At 42.6% G+C, this 18,866-nt stretch overlaps 1 protein-coding gene across 1 annotated transcript; it reads left to right on the top strand.

Moving 5' to 3' along the window:
* The first annotated feature begins 5,016 nt into the window (after positions 1–5,016).
* LOC138732442 (uncharacterized protein C3orf38 homolog) lies at positions 5,017–14,683 on the top strand. Its single transcript, XM_069879055.1, has 3 exons — positions 5,017–5,149; positions 8,954–9,174; positions 13,114–14,683. The coding sequence occupies exons 1-3, from the start codon at positions 5,017–5,019 to the stop codon at positions 13,669–13,671; spliced, it is 912 nt and encodes a 303-aa protein (XP_069735156.1). The 3' UTR covers positions 13,672–14,683.
* The last annotated feature ends 4,183 nt before the right edge of the window (positions 14,684–18,866 follow it).

Here is an 18,866-nt window from a genome sequence, read left to right on the forward strand (position 1 = left end):
GTTTTAACATGCATATAGGGAACATCGTAAGGTTGGCAGGGCAGAGAGAGTCAGTAGTGTTTGGGAGGAATATATTAAAGCTTGCTAGGAAAAGTTGTATGTGGTATTTCAAGAAATCAGAAAATCTGTGTTCAATTTAATGTCTTGAATTGTATTTATTCGTGCGAGGCAGTGCCTTCAAAATGCAGGTGAAGTTCAACACTCTGAAGCTATTGTGTAAGGCTTGAAAGCTGAATTTTGAGCCACAGACAAGTCTGGATGCAGCAGTTTTAAGATATCTCTGCTTCTAGTTTTTCCTCCATCATGAAGTTGTTAAAGATTCTTCAGTGGCACTGTTACAAGTACCAAATGCTGGCTTAAACCTCCCCTCCTGGGAAGATTGGTTGGCACAAATGCAGAGAGCTGAGCCTCAGCTGTGGCATTTCATGAGCTTATGTTTGTTTCCAGTCTTGCTGCTCTTAGCGATAGTAACTTCTAGTGTGTTTTCCATTGTTTTGTTCAGTCCCCTTGATTGAAAGCTGTAGTCCAGAAATAAAGACAGTGCAATTTATTTTTTTTTTCACGCCAAAAAGTTAAATACTGTCATCTGAAAATGCTGGGTTATTGAGATTTATTATTCACAGTCCTGTAAATTCTTAATGTCCTTTGATCTCAGATTTTGACTGTCTTCTACAAAATTTTGAATGCTGCCTTTTTTTGTTGTTGTTGGTAACTTGAAGCATGTATTTAATTTCTGCTTTGTATAATTTTGACAGGGTCTTTGCTAAAAAAAGTTAAGTTCGGGTATAAGGGCAAGGGCTCTCAAATCTCTGGTATTGTAGCAGGCAAAATAGTTACCAGAACTGTGAGGTATACATAAGCCATTTGATAAATTCACTGTGAAATATCTTAACATACCAGCTGCAAACTTTAGCGCCCTGGACTTTATTGTAATTCATTTGACATGCTAACAATTCAAGCAGAAGGAAAAATTTCTCAATAGAATTACCTGGAGTTTGCTTAGCTTTCAAAGGAAGCGGGGGGGAAAGTCTGTAACTGGTATTTCAGTGAAGTTTAGTTCTTGCCAATCCAAATAACCTGTCTTGCTGGTGCCAGAGCAGTGCCTATGGGACTTGAGAGCACTATCTAGCACTACCTGACGCTATATTCCTGTGTATCGATATCATTAAATCCAGTACTTTGTCTCAGTGCTTGACTTCTGCACTGCCTCATAGGGGAAAAAAAAAAGGGATGGTTGACTTTTTAGGGATATAATTTGCAGTAAATAGAATTTTGAGTTGGGGGAGAGGGACAGGATGGAGGAGAGGATCACTCGTAGTGACTTTCTGAATTATAACTGCAGTTTAATGTTGCAAGGGTTCTATTCAGCTTTTGTTTATATAGGCTAATGATTTTCCCATTTATTCCTCTATGGGAACACCAGTTTACATTCCTTGACAATGATCAAAGTCAAGTTTGAATAAAAACTGTGCAGGTTGTTCTGAGTTATTGGAAAGACAAGATAATTAAACCTATTTCAGAGATTTTTCTCTGTTCCCATCACCACCTCTAAAGGGAAAGCCCTTAAAAATTATAGGTGTAAACCTGCTAAAAGTGATGGCCTTCATTTAAAATAAGAAGAGATCTGATCATTAAAGAGACTCTCCAATCACTGTGATGACAATGCACTTTTCTTCTCTCAAGATTAATGGGAATGTGACCACTCTAAGGCAACTGGCCAAAAAGAATTTCATTCTCTTTTCAGTAAATGTCTCAAAATAATCTAATTTGAAAAATGGCATCTTGCATTTTTTTTATTTCAAGTCCTAGAATATTCAGTTAGCTATTACTTCAGTGAAGGCTGCAAATCTAAATAGGTTTATTGAAATGTAAGCAAAACTTAAGTGAAAGGTCATTTGTATTTCTCAGATGCATTTCCTTAATTTTAAGCTTGCAGGATTAATTTTAAAAATTCAAGATTTCGGCAGCAAAATTGCCTTGGTGGCAGGTAGGTTGTCCCATTTTCTGATGAACCAATTTTGCTTTGTAAACTAATGATATATAGAATTCTGCGCTGCGTGTTGTGTAGAGAAGTCCTCCTTTAACATGAGTGCACAAGTAACTGGCCTTGTGGAATTTTTAATAGCTGTATGGCAAGGGCAGGTATATGTCTTGTCAACAGAAGCTGTTACATAGCACTCTAGTTGTACACGAGGGGAAATTTGGCACAGCAGTCAGCAAACATTGTGTTGAACCTTTCCAAATGCTGTAGGACTGAATTTTTATCTGAAAGTTAGACTTAAAATTCATAAGCAAAATTGGTTCAACTGTTCCTGGTTTGTTTTGCATTCATAGTTATAGCTCCAGAGAATAGCTGTTTTTCTAGCAGAATGTACATTGGTTTTCCTTCTGGTGAACCTGGGAGATCTGCATGGACAGTATTTTAGACTTTAAAGAGGAAACAATGATCTATTAGGTTGGTGCAAAAATAATTGCCATTTGTAACTACCAGCTTCAAAGCAGCCGATCTCAGCTTAGAATAAAGTTTACTGATTGATACATGAACCATTAGAATCTATGCATTTTTGCCAACAAGAAAAAAGTCTGTATTCTGGTACCATAGAATTCTGGACTCGTGGAACCGATGAATTCTTTGAAGGCGTTTTGAGCTGCTGCTTGGTTGCAGAAAACCTCTTGCAGGAAGTTGTCAAGATGCTTAAAAAATTAAGACGGTTGGTGGGAGAGAGGTCTGGTGAGTAAGCCAGGTGAGGTAGAGTTTCTCATCTTCAACTCGTACAACAAAGTTACTTGAAATTGCTTTTTTCCCATCTTTAATTTGACAGCATAATACAAAAAAGAATAAACTGTGAAAACAAAATCACTAGCATAAATACAGTTAAATAAAAGTTTAATCCAAAATAAGCATCACAGTTTATGGTGACAAAAATGGCAATTATTTTTGCATCAACCTAATAAAACAAATGTATGTGTAACATGGTGGGTAGGAGCATGTTCTGTGTTCGTGTAGATGTTCTATGTTAGGTTTATGAGATCTTGAGGGTGGGAATTTGTTACAACAGATCTGAATTGAGCCTAAAATAAGGAAAAGTTGAGTTGTTCTGTCACATCCTAGTGACAGAACCAAGTAATTTTAACTCCTGTCTTCAAGTGGTGGTCAGTGTATCCTTACGGACTCTAGTTCTTCCTGTTTTGAAACAACAGGCAGTTTTAGCACCAAAAGTTGTGCTCCTCCTTAAAGCATGGGTTTGATGAGGGTGCCTGCTTTTAGTGCCATAGTGAGGTCAAGGAGTTGTCGCACCTGCATTTTTCTCAGCACCAGCCCTCATGTAGCTTATGCACCTTAGCTCACCTGAAGCTTCCACTGTCATCCTTTTTGCTTTTCATTCATCTTTCATTTCCATCTTTTCCTTATTCTTTTCTCTCTCTAACTCATAATGTGACTGAGAAGATACTGCCAAGTGAAGGAGCAGCACAAGCTTCAAGCCTTGCATGCAGCAGAAAGGCAGCTTTGGCTTATAGAACATTTCTGTGTTCTTGTGGATGTGTGTAACTTGCTTGGTCTAAGTTCCCAAGGCGTCCAACAGCTCCCTCTGTCCCAAGTGGAAGATTTGCTCTGTGCCACAGAGGCTCACCTCAGATATCCAAAGGTCGGCCGGTCAAGCTGAAGTGACCACTGCAGAGGCTACCACAGCTTGAGGCCTATCAACATTGACTTCCACAGACCATTAATGCCAACAGCACGTGCCTGACCTCAGCAGGAGCACTAAGCTGCCCCCAGGGACTCGAGGGTGGCTGCCGTGGACTGCTGGGACCTGTCGGGAGCCTTGTTGGTGTAAAGCCTTCCTCTCTGAGCATGCTCTGACCCCAGGGAGCTCCTTGGGAATAGTAAGACTAGATGTGCTGACTCTACACCAGTGATGAAAATACATTGTTCAAGTAAACAGGTGTAGGAAAATGCCACTTTCTGCTCTTCTTTAGCAGTGGACAGGTAGGGTTGGACTTGGTGATTTAAAAGGTCTTTTCCAAACTAGCAATTCTATGATTCTTTGCAGCTGCAGCTGGTTTTGCAAGGGATAAGGCAGGGAAGTTGCAGTACACCCTGGGGGCCAGCGGTGGAGAGCAGACTGGGTTCTGAGCACTCTGTAGCAATGCTGTGCTGGCTTGAGTGGGGGAACACAATTAGCGTGATGTGTTCACCACATGAAGGAAGGGAAGGCTGATACTTAATTACAGAATCATAGAATGGTTTGGGTAGGAAGGGACCTTAAAGCTTTAGCATCCAGTTCCACGCCCCCTGCTATGGGCTAGGACACCTCCTATCCAACCTGGCCTTGAACACCTCCAGGGATGGGGCATCCACAGCTTCCCTGGGCAACCTGTGCCAGTGTCTCACCATCCTCATCATGAAGAAATTTTTCCTAACGTCTAATCTAAATTTTATAGCCATTCCCCCTTGTCCTACCACTACATGCCCTTCTCAAAAGTCCCACTCGAGCCTTCTTGTAGCCCCCTTCAGGTACTGGAAGGCCGCTATAGGGTGTCCTCTGAGCCTTCTCTTCTCCAGGCTGAACAATCCTAACCCTCTCAGCCTCTCCTCATAGCAGAGGTCCCCCAGCCCTTGGATCATCTCTGTGGCCTCCTCTGGACCCATTCTTACAGTTCCATATCCTTCATATACTGGGGACTCCAGAACTGGACACAATGCTCCAGGTGGGGTCCCACAAGAGCGGAGCAGAGGGGCAGAATCACCTCCCTCAACCTGCTGGCTCCATCATAAAGTCCATATATATATATATATATATATGAAGCGGTGCCTGCTGCCCTCAGCTCTGTTCGCAGCCTTTTCTTATCTTGAAGGCCGGGCAGAGAGCTGGAGCCAGCTCCAAATTAACAGCAGTTGTGACTGTGGCGAAGTTCACACCAACGCTGCCATCAGACCCGCAGAGCGCTCCCAGCGGCGGCCGCAGGACAGGCAGGCGGCGCTGCGGGGCGGGGCGGCGCCTCCCGCTCGGGGCGATGGCGGCGCTGGGGCTGAGCGAGCGGGAGCGCGCCGGGTGCCGGGAGCTGCTGGAGCTGCTGCGGACCGAGGAGCTGCTGGCGCTGGCCGACACCGTCACCAACCGCATGGTGCACCCGGAGAGCCGACAAGGTGCGCGGCAGCCTCGCCCTGCTCCCCGCTCCCTGCCGGCGGGGATCGAGGGAGCCTCCTCCCTGCTCCCCATTCCCTGTTCCCTGCCGGCAGGGATCGCTGGAGCCTGATCCCTGCTCTTTCCTCCCCCGTTTCTCTGCTTCCCTGATTCTCTGCTCCTTCCTCCCTGCGCCTTTCTTCCCGTTCCTGGCTCCCCTCCCCGTGCCGGCGGAGATCACGAGTCCCCGTTCCCTGCCCGGGGCGGCCCTGGGCTCGCGGTGGGGGTTGGGGTGGGGAGGGGGACGCTCCTTCGCCCCGCGGAGGCCGCAGCCGCGGCTGCCTCGGTGCTGGCTGCGGGGAGGCTGCTCCTGCGGCGGGGAGAGGCGTGGGCCGAGGAATTTAAATTAGGCTCATAGAATAGTTTGGGTTGGAAGGGACCTTAAAGATGATCCAGTTCCAGCCCCCTGCCACGGACAGGAACACCTCCCACCAGCCCAGGCTGCCCAAGGCCCCATCCACCCTGGCCTTGAACACCTCCAGGGATGGGGCAGCCACAGCTTCCCTGGGCAACCTGTGCTGGTGCCTCACGCTCTCACATTGAAGAAATTCTTCCTAATGTCTAGTCTAAATATTCCCTTCTCCATTTTATGCCCGTTGCCCCTTGTCCTGTCACTACAAGACTTTGTAAACAGTCCCTCCCCAGCCTTCTTGTAGGCCCCCTTCTGTTACTGGAAAGTCACTATAATATCTCCTCCGAGCCTTCTCTTCTCCAGGCTGAACAAGCCCAACTCTCTCAGCCTGTCCTCATATGGAAGGCGCTCCAGCCCTCGCATCATCTTTGTAGCCCTTCTCTGGACCCATTCCAACAGCTCCATGTCCTTACGTTAAGGATTCCAGAACTGGACACAGTACTCCAGATGAGGTCTCACGAGAGAGGAATAGAGGGGCAGAATCACCTCCCTTGACCTGCTGGCCACATTTCTTTTGATGCAGCCCAGGGTAGGGTTGACCTTCTGAGCTGCAAGAGCACATTGCCAACTCATGGTGAGCTTCTCATCAGCCAGATTAGATTTAGACTAGACATTAGGAAGAAATTCTTCACAATGAGGGTGGTGAGGCACCGGCACAGGTTGACTAGGGAAGCCGTGGATGCCCTGGAGGTGTTCAAGGCCAGGTTGGATGGGGCTTTGAGCAGCCTGGTCTGGTGGGAGGTGTCTGCCCATGGCAGGGGGGTTGGCACCGTATGATCTTTAAGGTAATTTAGGTATCTTAAGGTATCTCTGACCTATAACGTGAGCATCATTGAATATTCTGCCCTAGACAGAGAAAATACTGCCATGTGAAGGAGCAGCACAAGCTTCAAGCCTTGCATGTAGTAGAAAAGCAGCTTTAGCTTATAGAACATTTCTGTGTTTTGCGGATGTGTGTAACTTGCTTGGTCTAAGTTCCCAAGGCGTCCAACAGCTCCCTCTGTCCCAAGTGGAGATTTGCTCTGTGCCACAGAGGCTGCACCTCAGATATCCAAAGGTCGGCCGGTCGAGCTGAAGTGACCACTGCAGAGGCTACCACAGCTTGAGGCCTACCAACATTGACTTCCACAGACCATTAATGCCAACAGCACGTGCCTGACCTCAGCAGGAGCACTGAGCTGTCCCCAAGGACTTGAGGGTGGCTGCTGTGGACTGCTGGGTCCTGTCGGGAGCCTTGTAAAGCCTCCCAGTCCATGCAGGCTGTGACCCTAGAGTGCTCAGACCTAGCTTGCAGTTTGTGGCAAATTGGCAGATCTCAAGCAGGTCTTTTTCTCTCGAAGAACACCCTTCACCCTCCCCCTGGTGAGCTTCATGCAGTGTCATGCCCTTTCTTATGCCCTGTTATTGTTTAAAAATTATATTTAAGACCCATGTGCCTCTTGCTGTTTGCATTAAATGACATTTGATTTCAGGCTTTTAAAGGCTAAATCACAAATCAAATATATTTTGTAGAACCCAGCACTTTCAGGTGTTGCCATCCTCCATCATTTTGTAGGTGTTGAGACCACTAGGGAGGGGGGAGTTGATTTTGCCTCTCTACTCTGTTGTGGGACCACACCTGGAGTACTGGAGGTCAATTCTAGGGTCTCTAGCACAGAAGGAACATAGATCTGTTAAAGCAAGTCCAGAGGAGGGCCATGAAGATGATCCAAGGGCTGGAGCTCCTTCCATACAGGACAAGCTGAGAGAGCTGGGGTTGTTCAGCCAGAAGAGAAGGCTCCTGGGAGACCTTATAGCAGCCTTCTAGTACTTAAAGGGGGCTACAGGAAAGATGGGGACGGGCTCTTTATCAGGGAGTGTAGTGATTGGATGAGGGATAACAGGTTTCAGCTGAAAGAGAGGAGTTGGAACTGGATGATCTTCCAGCCCACATCATTCTAGGATTCTGTGATTTGTTTCATGACATTTAATTTTGTATCTGAATTACTTCAGGACACTCAGCATATTGCCTTGAAATATACTCATCCAAAAACCTTGAATGTGTTTTGTGTGATACAAAACTGACCTGTAGGATTTGCTGAGCACATTTCTTAAAAAGGTCTTATGCCTGTAGTTTTTGCTTCTTTTTTTATCTGCTTTTCACAGTGATTGTAGGTTTATTTAAAATATGTTAATTTTTAATTTCAGCTATTAGCCTCTTCTTGTTTAAACATACGATTTTTATAGGTATCGTGGTAAGTACCCAACCTCAGTTCAGGTGAGAAATGGCTACTGCAGCTACTTCAAAAGTGAAATGAATTTCAGTTTCATGTTTCTTGATTTTGCCACAGAGCCTTGTAGCTGATTTTCTTAATGTAACATTTCAGTGCACACTATCATTGTGTGACGATACGTGGTGTTTTCTTACAAACCTGGGAGTAGTAACTTTATTAATGTGGAAATGAAACAGATTTAATTCCATCTCTGTGTATCTTCAGGAACCTAGGTGGAAACTCACTTCCACTACTGTGTATTTTTTCAAAGAAAAATGCAAACTTCTGATACTAGAGTTCTTGTTCAGCATACAAGGAATCAGAGCTTACCATAGTTATCTCTCTGTCTGCATTTCTTTCAATTTTCTGTTTATGGAAAAAACCTGACAACTTGCATTTTCTTCAGAAGAACAGTGTGTGCTCTGACTGAATTGTGTGATCTACCCATTTGATGCAGAAATTAAAACTCAGATTCCATATTCAGAAGAACTATAAAATATATGTCTGTTTCTTCTTTCTCTGTGTAGTCTTGCTTCCAAGAAGACATGTGGATGGTTTGTTTTGAATATCCTAGAGCTTTTCAAATGGAAAGTGAAACCAAGCTCAGGTTTTGCTAAGTGAAAGTGCTGTGTGGTGACACGAAGCCGGAAGACCTAAATAATTTAATGTTACAGGAACTTATTTCCTGCATCTCGGGAAGTATAGGCAAAATGTGTCGTGCGCAAGAATCTTTGTACTTCTTGAAGCACTTGAAGTTTCTAAATGGCTTGAAAATATTTGAAAAATATTAGTAATTTCATTTGGAAGTAAAAATTGCATCCTTCAAGCTGAAGTAATACATAATTCTAAGCAGTCATGGATGCTGGAAGTAGGGATTACAAGATAGCAAAGTCTTCAGTAAAACCAACACTTTTTTGAAATATGTTCTTAGGTATCTTCTGTGTCTAATATGATTAGTTTGCAAACAAAATTTAAAGTCTTTGCATTTCATTTAGATTTGTCTTGGTTTGTGTTTGGTGCTGGTCACGAGTTCAAGAAATGGCTTAGGTTTGCATTTTAATCATGAGGAAAGCAACTGCTAACTTAAATTTCCTTACTTGCAGAAGCCATTCAGGCCATTTTGGTTTACAGCCAAAGTGCAGAAGAACTTCTGAAACGCAGAAAAGTCTATCGAGAAATAATTTTTAAGTATTTAGCAGCACAAGAAATTCCAGTTCCCCCTTCCTCTGAGAAGCATCAACTCATTGATTGTGTAAAGCAATACTGGAGTGGGAAGCTCACAACATATGCCTCAGAATCAGAAGAGAAAAAAACACATGCAGAGGTGAGTGCTGCTTTCTGAGATGCTTGAGGATGCTTAGTGTTGCTTTTGCAAGATATCCAGTATAAATGCTCTAATGTACATCCAAATATCCAAATTGTGTTTAGGAAGGTACTGAAAGTCTTTAACTCTTCCTTTTTTTGATTTGGTTTGGTTTGTTTGGTGTTTTGTTTTTTGTTTGTGTGGTTTTTTTGGGTTTGTTTTTTTTTTTAGGTACATAATTTAAAGATATCTGTGCCAACATATCACTTGCAGAGCACAATCTTCTGCTCTGTCTTGCGAAGTACCTTAGTGCATTTGAATTCTAATGTGTGGGATCTTCTCAGTGCTTGGAGTTTTTAAGTTATACTGTAAGCTAAAATAGAAGTTATGCACAATTAATTCTGTGGATTCAGGGACAACTGAAAACACTGTTGTTAATACAGAAACCCTGCATAGCCCCTTGTAATTTTTTTAAGTTTTGGTATAAATCAAGGGTTTACAGTCATCCTTCAGCCACATCAGGGAAACCACTGGTAGGGCACGTCTGTCGATAGTGGTCTAAAATGTTGAGCAGGAGGGAGGGAACAGAGAGAAAAGTGCCTGTATTAAGTGGCTTTGCACTGTGTAGAGACAGTGCAATCAAAGTGATGCTGTCTGTAAGCTGGTTTCCTTCTTAGTCTTTCAGTTAGAGTGCAGAAAGGATTTTAGTGAAATTATATAAATGTACAGAAATGTAAAGTTTGTAGCAGTGCCAGGTCTGTGTCATTTTTTTCCTTGATATTAGTAACACTTAATACGGTGTAACTAAATTTGTTTTGGAAATGATAGATTATTTTGGAGTTCAAAATCTTGCCATTTAGCAAATCCTTGTGGTGTAATGAACTTCAAGCGTTCTATTAGTCTTGGATCTTTACCGAGTAGTTCTAACTAGCCACCTTGCTCTTTCAAGTGCTGTACTTGTGAGACCTACTGGGCAACAGCCCCACCAGCTGGACTGTTAGAGCTCTGTAGATGTTGATAACCTGTTGCATTGAGCTTTCTCTCGGGGATTAGCGTATAAGAATTATAATTTAGCTGAGAATCGTTTTCAAAACAATTTTTTGTGTGCATCTTTTGGAAAAAAAAAGGGTTGCTCTTGAAGGGACACTTCACAAGTATTAACCAAAGTTTTATGATTGAAGGTAAGTAAATTAAATTCTCCGAAGTTGTTGAAACACATTCACAAAGAGTGAGAAATTCAACTGGCTATTTATCACATACATCTTTCTTTGCCTTTGTTTTCTTTTAATTCTGGTGGCTCTAACCGTTTTGAACAGATGGATAGCATGAATTAGAAATTCAGAATTAGAAACAGAATTAGAAATTAAGTACAATTTATTGTGAAACAAATAGAACATTTCTACTTTGAAGTCTCCAAACTTTTCACACTTAATACTTGCTTAAAACATACTTAATTTAGTACTTACTGGGCTTTGATGTTAGCAAACTTGTGATGTTTAGTTTACATCTAAAAATCTTGTTATCAAGTTCCAAATGCTGAGAAGCCCTACACAATTACTGTACGTTTATTTCTTGTTCAAAAAATGCTTTGCCTTACAGTTGGAGGTCATGTGTCTTTATGTTGGAAAGTTTGGATTATTTTTCCTAAGTAAAAAGTCTTACCTATTGTAAAAGAAAGCAGAGGGTAAACAAACTGTGTATGCACAAGTTAAGTAGGCTCACAGGAGTGTTGCTTGAGCATCTGATTATTGCAATTTACAGTGATGCTTCTTTTACAAAGAAGCATCCTCTAAACCGAATGTATTCTTATAAGCAACTTTAAAACCTGTCTTAAATATCTAATTGCTAAGCAACTTGTTTGTGCTTAACTTTCACTGTTTTTCTGCACATAGTTGTAGGCGTACCAAGAAGTCAACTGCAAGGAATAGATCTTTTTCTCAGCTTGACCCATAATAGTGTCTAAAAAAATCTCTACTGCTTACTTTGTTGCAGTATATATTTAGTGATAGAGCACTTGGAGTGGTTTGTCCCCTCTTCTGATACGGTTTTCAGACCATGACTACTGGTTCCTCACTGATACTTGCTTTTGCTACTTACTGTGAATTGGCTTCAAAAGTTTATACCCACCACTTTGTTGTCATTTTCAGCAACCCATCATTAAACTTAAAAATTATTTTGAAGTATTTCTTATCACTCTACATCTTAGGTGCATTTTTGGAGGGCATGTATGTGTCATTTTCTGTTAAACAAGGAAAAAAAGAGCACAAGTGGCTTGTCCATAACCTATGAGGAAGTAGTGGAAGAAGTGTTATGAATAGTTTCATGCTTTCTTTCACTGGTCCATTCTTCTCTAAGGCTCCTAGACAGGACAAGAATCTTCGACTGAGCATTTTCAAACTATTCTACAAAGGCTTGGCTGTCTACTAACAATGTGTACTTTGTCTCACTACTTAAAAATACTTTCTCAGCACATTCAGTGTTGAAGAAAGGATATTATAACACTCTGAAGGGAAGATTTTTTTGGCAGGCTGAGCAGAATTGTCTTTATTCCCGGAGTAAGCCTATGCTGCTCTGTGAAAATGCCTCCAGTCCCCCTATCCTGATGTCTTATTGTCTCAGTCCATTTTAAGTGGTCAGTTGTACAATTTGAAAAATAACTGAGATTGCATAAGATTTTTGTCTATTTTGGAGGAGCAAAGGTATGATTTTATTTGATTTGGGCTCTTTTCCTATTAGAAATATGGTGAAGACTACAAACATCACTCACAAAAGTGAACAAGTACCTTTTGGATGGGTTTTGGCAGTCTTACTGCTGCCAGGGCTAAATTTGGGCATGTGATGTGTGAGAAAAATTTCTGGAAGGCATTAATTCTTTGAATATCTGTTCTTCCTGGATTAGTTGTCCATTCTGTAAGCATATTCCACTGACGTAGGCAAAATACCCCCATAAATCCAAAGTATTCTGTCAGCTTCAGCTATTAGGATGTACATAATCAAAAGATGTCTTCCCACCAAGTGCTATTTGTTCTTATCAGTTACATGAAGATGCAGAGACTGACACAATTCACCAAATTAAAAGCTACCAAAAAGAAGAGCCTGAAGGCAAGATGAAACAGCAGAAACACATCAACACAATTGCTTATTTATAAGCACTTTTTAGTAAATTGATATATTGTCCTGGGTTTGCCTGGGATAGAGTTAATTTTCAGAAGAAGTTGGGGTACAGCTAGGGCAGCTGATCCAAACTGGCCAAAGGGATATTGGATACCATGACATCATGCTCAGAATGTAAGGGGGTAGTTGGCTAGGGGGTGGGGCTGGCAACATGATTCGTAGCGTGGTAGGTGATGCGGTTTGTGGCGCAATTAGCAACACGGTAATCACGACTGAGTTTTGCAGCAAGGTTCGGGGGTGCAGCTGCAGAGCATGGCTTGGATTTCTGGATTGGTAGCATGTCAGGTGTTGGATTTTGGGCAGTGAGTGATTATTGGTTTATTTTCTCTTCCTTTGCTGCCCTGTTAAACTGTCCTTATCCCAACCCATGAGTTTTCCCTTCTTTTTTCCTGATTCTACTCCCAGTCCCACTTGTGGAAGGTACAGTGAGTGAGCAGCCATGGGGTTCTTTGTTGCCAGCAGTAGCCAAGCCGTGACATAGACCTTAATGTGAGATCGGCTTTTCAGGTTGGATTTGTATCCTTCTTGTTTTGAAGACCAAGACAAAGCTGAAAAACTACTCTTACTGTATTTCAAAGAACCTACTCAGATTCTCTAGATAAGATAATCATGATGTTAAAAATAAATGAGATTTTACTCTATAGTTTTTCTTCAGGACTGTCTCAGAACACTTGAAGGTTTAGAGTGTTTTAAAAGAAAAGGATTTACATGAAGTTATATTGTTTTAAGTGGTAGCTTGCATGTTGAAGCTAAATAGTTCTAAGAAAAAAATGTGCTTGATTGCAGAATCACGGAGAGAGACAAAAGCCACCACAAGATCACATTCACAATCTAGGAGAAGAATTCTGTCAATGGTTCTTTGAACTCCTGAATTCTCAACATCCCTTGGGAGTAAAAGCTGAAGAAGGATGGGGACCACAGCACTTTTGGGAGGATGCTAAAATGAAGTTGTGTTACAACACATTAGAAAAAAACATGGAAGAGTATATTGGTGCAGAAATGGTTAGCCTTCGCCTGCTCTCATTGGTTAAAGAAGAATATATTCTATTCAACCCTAATTTGCATTCCAATGGACTGAAGTGTGCCATGTCTCCACATGGGTTAGTGCTGGTAGCTGTGGCTGGCACGATACATAGGGACAACACTTGTTTGGGCATCTTTGAACAAATTTTTGGACTTATTAGCTGTCCTGTTAGGCAGAATACCTGGAAAATAAAAGTTGTGAATCTTAAAATAGTTGGACAGAACACTATGGGTCCTGGGATGCAAATTGAAAAACCCTCCCTAAAATATGAGTCACACCAATTGCAAGAGTTATATGATGGGAAAGAACTGACTGTTTGAACCACAGAAATTCTGAGCAACTCTTTCACAACTGAATGACTGGGGGAACATACCACTTTTGGTGCATAGCTGAATATTGAAATGGTTAGGACCATGGGATGTTGTCTCTTTTTTGAGTCAGATCTGCTGGATGGCAAACTGACGTACAGAGTCTAAACTGTTAATACAAGCGATGCTTTTGGTTACCCTTCCAGGAGCAACAAACATTTCAGAGAATGACTTTATATTTTGTACTGTAGTTGTGAATGGAATTAGTTTGGTTATTCTTGCCTGCAAAACATGGTTACGTTTAAATATGGGATGGCCGCAGTATGTCATGAACTAGATGACTTCAGGTTCACAGTTTTCATGTTGCTTCTCTTCAGGTCACCAGTTAAAACTCTTACCTGAGTTGTAACAGGAAGTTGTTCCTTCTGGCTTTTTGGAATTTGGATTAGCAAGTGTCTAAATGGAGATGTGAATCCCAAGAAAACCATCTGCTAGTGTAGGGAGTTTTTGGAGAGGACAGACATTATAATACAAATACAAACTGCTGCCATTTATCTTCTGAATGTGGTTCCTCACTGTGTAACAGAAGTAGTTTAATGGGACAATGCAAGAAACTTTGCATCATACAAGTCTCTTTCTCTTAGGGTTAATAGGTTCCTTTCGTTTTACCTCATGTTTCCAGCTTTGTCATGAATACAGACAAACTCTGTTGTATTTTGTCCTCAAGCAGACAAATTTGAGATGGTTGCCCAGGCATCCGTTTGTAGCACTGACTCACTGACCCTTGTGTCAAGTAGTTGATTTCATGACCTACCGCAGCACTGTATGAACCAAATGCTTTGATAATTATTTTGTATATACCTAAAACAGATTTTAATATAAAAGATGTGATTTTTATATATTTTCTCAAAATCAGAATTTTATCTATGTTGAAGTGTTTTATTACATTGACATTACGTCTTGAGTTCACTGTAAAAATAAAATATATTATTCTAAAATAATTTCTAAGCAAAATCTCAAATACTGCGTTGGAATTTTCTATCCCAATAAATGTTGTAGCTTATTAAGCTACTGATGTACAATAAATAAAAATCAACCTGAATTTAAAATTTGGAAGAAGCAGTTTCGTTCTGTGTATTGAGAATTGCATTCCTCTTCAGGTGAGGACAAAAGCCTACCTGAAGGCCTGAATGGGTACCTTTTCAACAGTCAGTATGGCCATCTGTAGTTCAACTAAATATTTTGTCATTGGCAGAACTGTACTTTCTAGTGGCAGCGTAGCTATTACTTTAGTTAGTGTGTTAAATATGAACATGACTAAGGGTGTAGTTTTCATTACTGCTGTAAGTTGCTGTGGTGTGGGTGGTCCACTCCCTCCACTCGGGTACCTGTCCTGGTTTCCTTCTTGTGTTGGCATTATTACTTACGCTAACTCTGAACAAGAGAGACTGGTACTAATGAAAACTAACTCCTTGTCAGAAAGGCTTCAGACTGATCAGCTCTGTAGGAACGCTGGCCACACAAGTGCTAGTGTCAGTGTGAGGAACAGAGATGAGAATTTGGTTTTTTTTGGTGACAACCTGAATTTCTGTGGGCTTAAGCAAGTTATCAAATAACAGCCTTCATTAATTGTTACGTTCAAAATGTTTATGCCTGATAACTTCAAAATACTGACTGCAAGGAGTGTTGTGGTAAATCAGCTTTTTACTAAGGCTGGTACTTAAGAACTTGTTCTTACTTGTTCAGTTCTCCTAAACAAAGTACACAAGACGTTAAATTGTCACAGCCTTGTGACCTCTGTGTAAATCCCTGTTCAGTTGCAGACTTGAGTAGGTGCTGTTCGATTTACTGATGACCTGTTGGTGCAGTTGCTGCTGTTGCTCTTTGTCAGGCTGTTAAGAATTTGCATACATTATACTGCTCATTAGCTGTTGATAACTGACTTCTGCGGCAGCTGATTTTGATGTGTCCTTATGGGTTACTTCAAACTAGTTACCAAGGAGCAAGTGGTAGCAGCAGTTGATGAGCAGTTGATGGTTGCTGCTGAGCAGCACTTATCCCAGGCTGCTGCTGCAAAATGCAGGAAATGGCACAGTGTCTGTTCCTTACAATCCCACCACCTGAGTATTTGGTAGGCACTGACAGTCAGCTGATGGTGAGCAACTGTTACTAATGGGTATGACTTTTTATCCTGTGATACACCTTCCTCTTTTTCTCCCAGGCCCGCGTTCTCTCTTTAAAAAGCATCCTCTTCCCTTCTATATGGGTTTTATTTACACTTGGAAAAAGGGATTCCAGTCCTATAATGGTTCTTATGGCTCTCCATCTTGCATGGAGGCAAGAACTGGGTTTTGAAAGCTGCTGCCAGATCAGTCAGCACCGGCAGAGCTGTTTGCAGTCAGGTTGTAAGGGGGGCAGAGAGGTGGCACTGCCTCTGCTCCTTCATATTTTGTGTATGTAGCATGTTCATTTTGTGCCAAGGGAGAGTTGTGAGGTCCTGTCTGCAGTAGTGCACCATAGGATATCACAGATAACTTTTAGGCGTTCTGATTATTATTTGTAATATATGTCCTTACTGGAAATTCAGAATTCAATTTTCAAATAATTGTCACATTCAGAATTCCTTTTTTTTTTTAAGAAGAAAAACACTGAGTGCCATGTAAATATGAGAAGATACTCTTAGCTTTACCTTGACTTTAAGGAAAAAGTTAGGACTTGTTTAAATAAAGTACAGCCAAAAAGCTTGAAATATTTATGGAATTGATTTAATCACTCCCTCTAGATGCTGCCATTCAGAGCTGAAGTAACTTGTAGCTGGTTTACCTTTGGAAACAATGGCCATCTTAGTTGCATTTAGGAGATTATGCAAAAATAAATAAAACTTATTTAAAACTGTTTTCGTTAATTTTCCTCTCTTATCACTATTTAGTCAAGCCTCAAGACATATTTTCAGTACAATTTCTTATGCTTATCACTACTACTTAAGCTGAAAAGCTAAATTTATATTTTCTAGATCTATCTCTGCCAAGTAATTTGTTAGTAAGCAAAATACTGACTTGCAACAAAGCGGGCAGGACTTGCGGAATCAACAAGCAAGCTATAACTTGCTATAGTCATATAACATATTATATTTATTCCTATGGCTCATGGAAGTTTAGCATCCTTTGTGTGCTAGGGCCTCGTGGAAGCGCTCAAAGCAGCGCTGTTGGAAGTAGGGACCCATAGAAGATTGGTCTTCCTTCTAAAGGTTTTTAAGTACCCCGCTTCACTCTGAGGACAAACTCCAGCCCCTTCGCAATGCTACATCACCCAAGAGGCAGGAAGCTCCCCTCTTTCTGCCAGCCATAAGGATCTTCCAACTCCCCAGCAGTGCTTCCTCTGGAAGGCACTTTCATCTCCAACATGTTCAATTTAGACTCCAAAGCGTTGAGTTATCTCGGCATGTGATGGTGCCACCATGCCAACCACAGCAGCTTGGATGGGCAAAGTACCGGAGCAAAGGCAAGAGGCTGAATAATCACAAACTTAGACAGGCGTCTGCTCAGTGCAACGCTTGGGATTTTGAGACAATTCAGCTTTTGGTATTGTTACCTGCCTCTTTGAAACAACCGAGTGACAGAATTCCTGAAATAAGCAGAAGGAGGAAAGATTTTAGGAGAGAATAAGGTTTCGAAGGTACCAGAAATTAACTGGTGGCAGTGGCAGAGGGCTCTGCACAGCCCAGACTGGGCCCAAGTGCTGCAGCCTGATGGCTCGGGCAGTCCTTTCGCTGGAAAAAGCTGCTAGGGAGAGAGCTGAAAGCTGGCAGCTCCTTTCCAAAGTCCTCCCAAAGCAGGGATGCAGTGATGGAGCAAGCTGAGGGGCTACAGCTGAGACCCTGGACACTGCCAGCTGGGGTGGCTCTGGAAAAAACCATTTGTGTGCAAGGATCTGCTTGCAAAAATGCACCTGCTGACCCAGGGAGCATGGAGAAACTGCAAACACATTAGGAAAGAACTAAGGGAATTCTCCTTTCACCCTTCCTCAGCGCAGAGGAAGGGGTAGCACAACCATGGGAACCTGGCCCATGCCAGACATTGATGTATGCCCAGTGCTACCCCTTGGGCCAGGGTGCCAGAACAGTCAATCCCTAAAAGTTGCCCCCTTCTCCCCCTTCTCCTTTTTCGCCCCCTTCTCCCCCTTCTCCTTTTTCGCCCCGCTTGCTCCCTTCTCCTTTCAATACACATTTCTATTTTCTCATGTAAAATCCTATTCAAAACCATAACCAAACCCAGTGACACAGCTCCTCCTCCAATTACCCGGCCTTGTCTGAAATCACGGCATGAACTTTGGACCCACAAGGGCGCAGGCACCGGCCCATCCGAGCCGCGCAGCCGCTGCAGGAGGGAGCAGAGCAGCCAAGCCCTGGGCCCCTGTCCTGTCCCACATTTGAGCTTCATGTGGAAGCAGTTTTCTCCAGGGCATTTATGATCGTGCACGTCTCCAAGACGAGTCAATCTGCCCGCCAAAAGGAAAATGATTCCCATAAACCAAAAGCTCAGCTGTGGCAGCGTTTAACACACATGAAGTGCTGTCAGCTGAAGTTAAACACCTTTGTTTTCCCCTGCGACTGCCCCACGCAGTAGCTGAAGGTCACACCACCACGGGCTTTCCCTCCCTCACATGGTGCAGGACCCCTGGCAGGTTAACCCCCGAGGCCGAATCTGGATGAGACCTCACTGAAGTAAAGAAATGAGGTCTTGGTAGAAGAGAGTGCTCTGCCCTTGTGTCTTCAAACAGCCCCCACAGCCAGGGAGTTACGTAATCATTAAGGTTGGAAAAGACCTCCAAGTTCATCCAGTCCAACTGCCAGCACAACACCGCCGTGCCTGCTAAACCCAGAGTGCCGTGTCCACATGTGCTTTGAACCCCTCGAGGGATGGAGACTCCACCACTGCCCTGGGCAGCCCCTGTCAGTAAAGAAGTTTTTCCTAATACCCGATCTAAACCTCCCTTGGACCAACCTGAGGCCATGTCCTCTCATCCTATCATTGCTGCAAAGGAACCATTCAGCTAGGATCATGGTCATATTGGATTTAAATCATTGCAAACATGGCAGAGAATAAAACCACCCACACTTCCCCGATCCCTCTGCGCCCTTTCTATCAAGATCAACAAACTAGAAATCGGTTACAGCAGCAGCAGTTGAACAGGCTGGTGACACCACC

The sequence above is a fragment of the Phaenicophaeus curvirostris genome, chromosome 31 (assembly GCF_032191515.1).
Source record: "Phaenicophaeus curvirostris isolate KB17595 chromosome 31, BPBGC_Pcur_1.0, whole genome shotgun sequence".
Taxonomy (NCBI): Eukaryota; Metazoa; Chordata; class Aves; order Cuculiformes; family Cuculidae; genus Phaenicophaeus; species Phaenicophaeus curvirostris.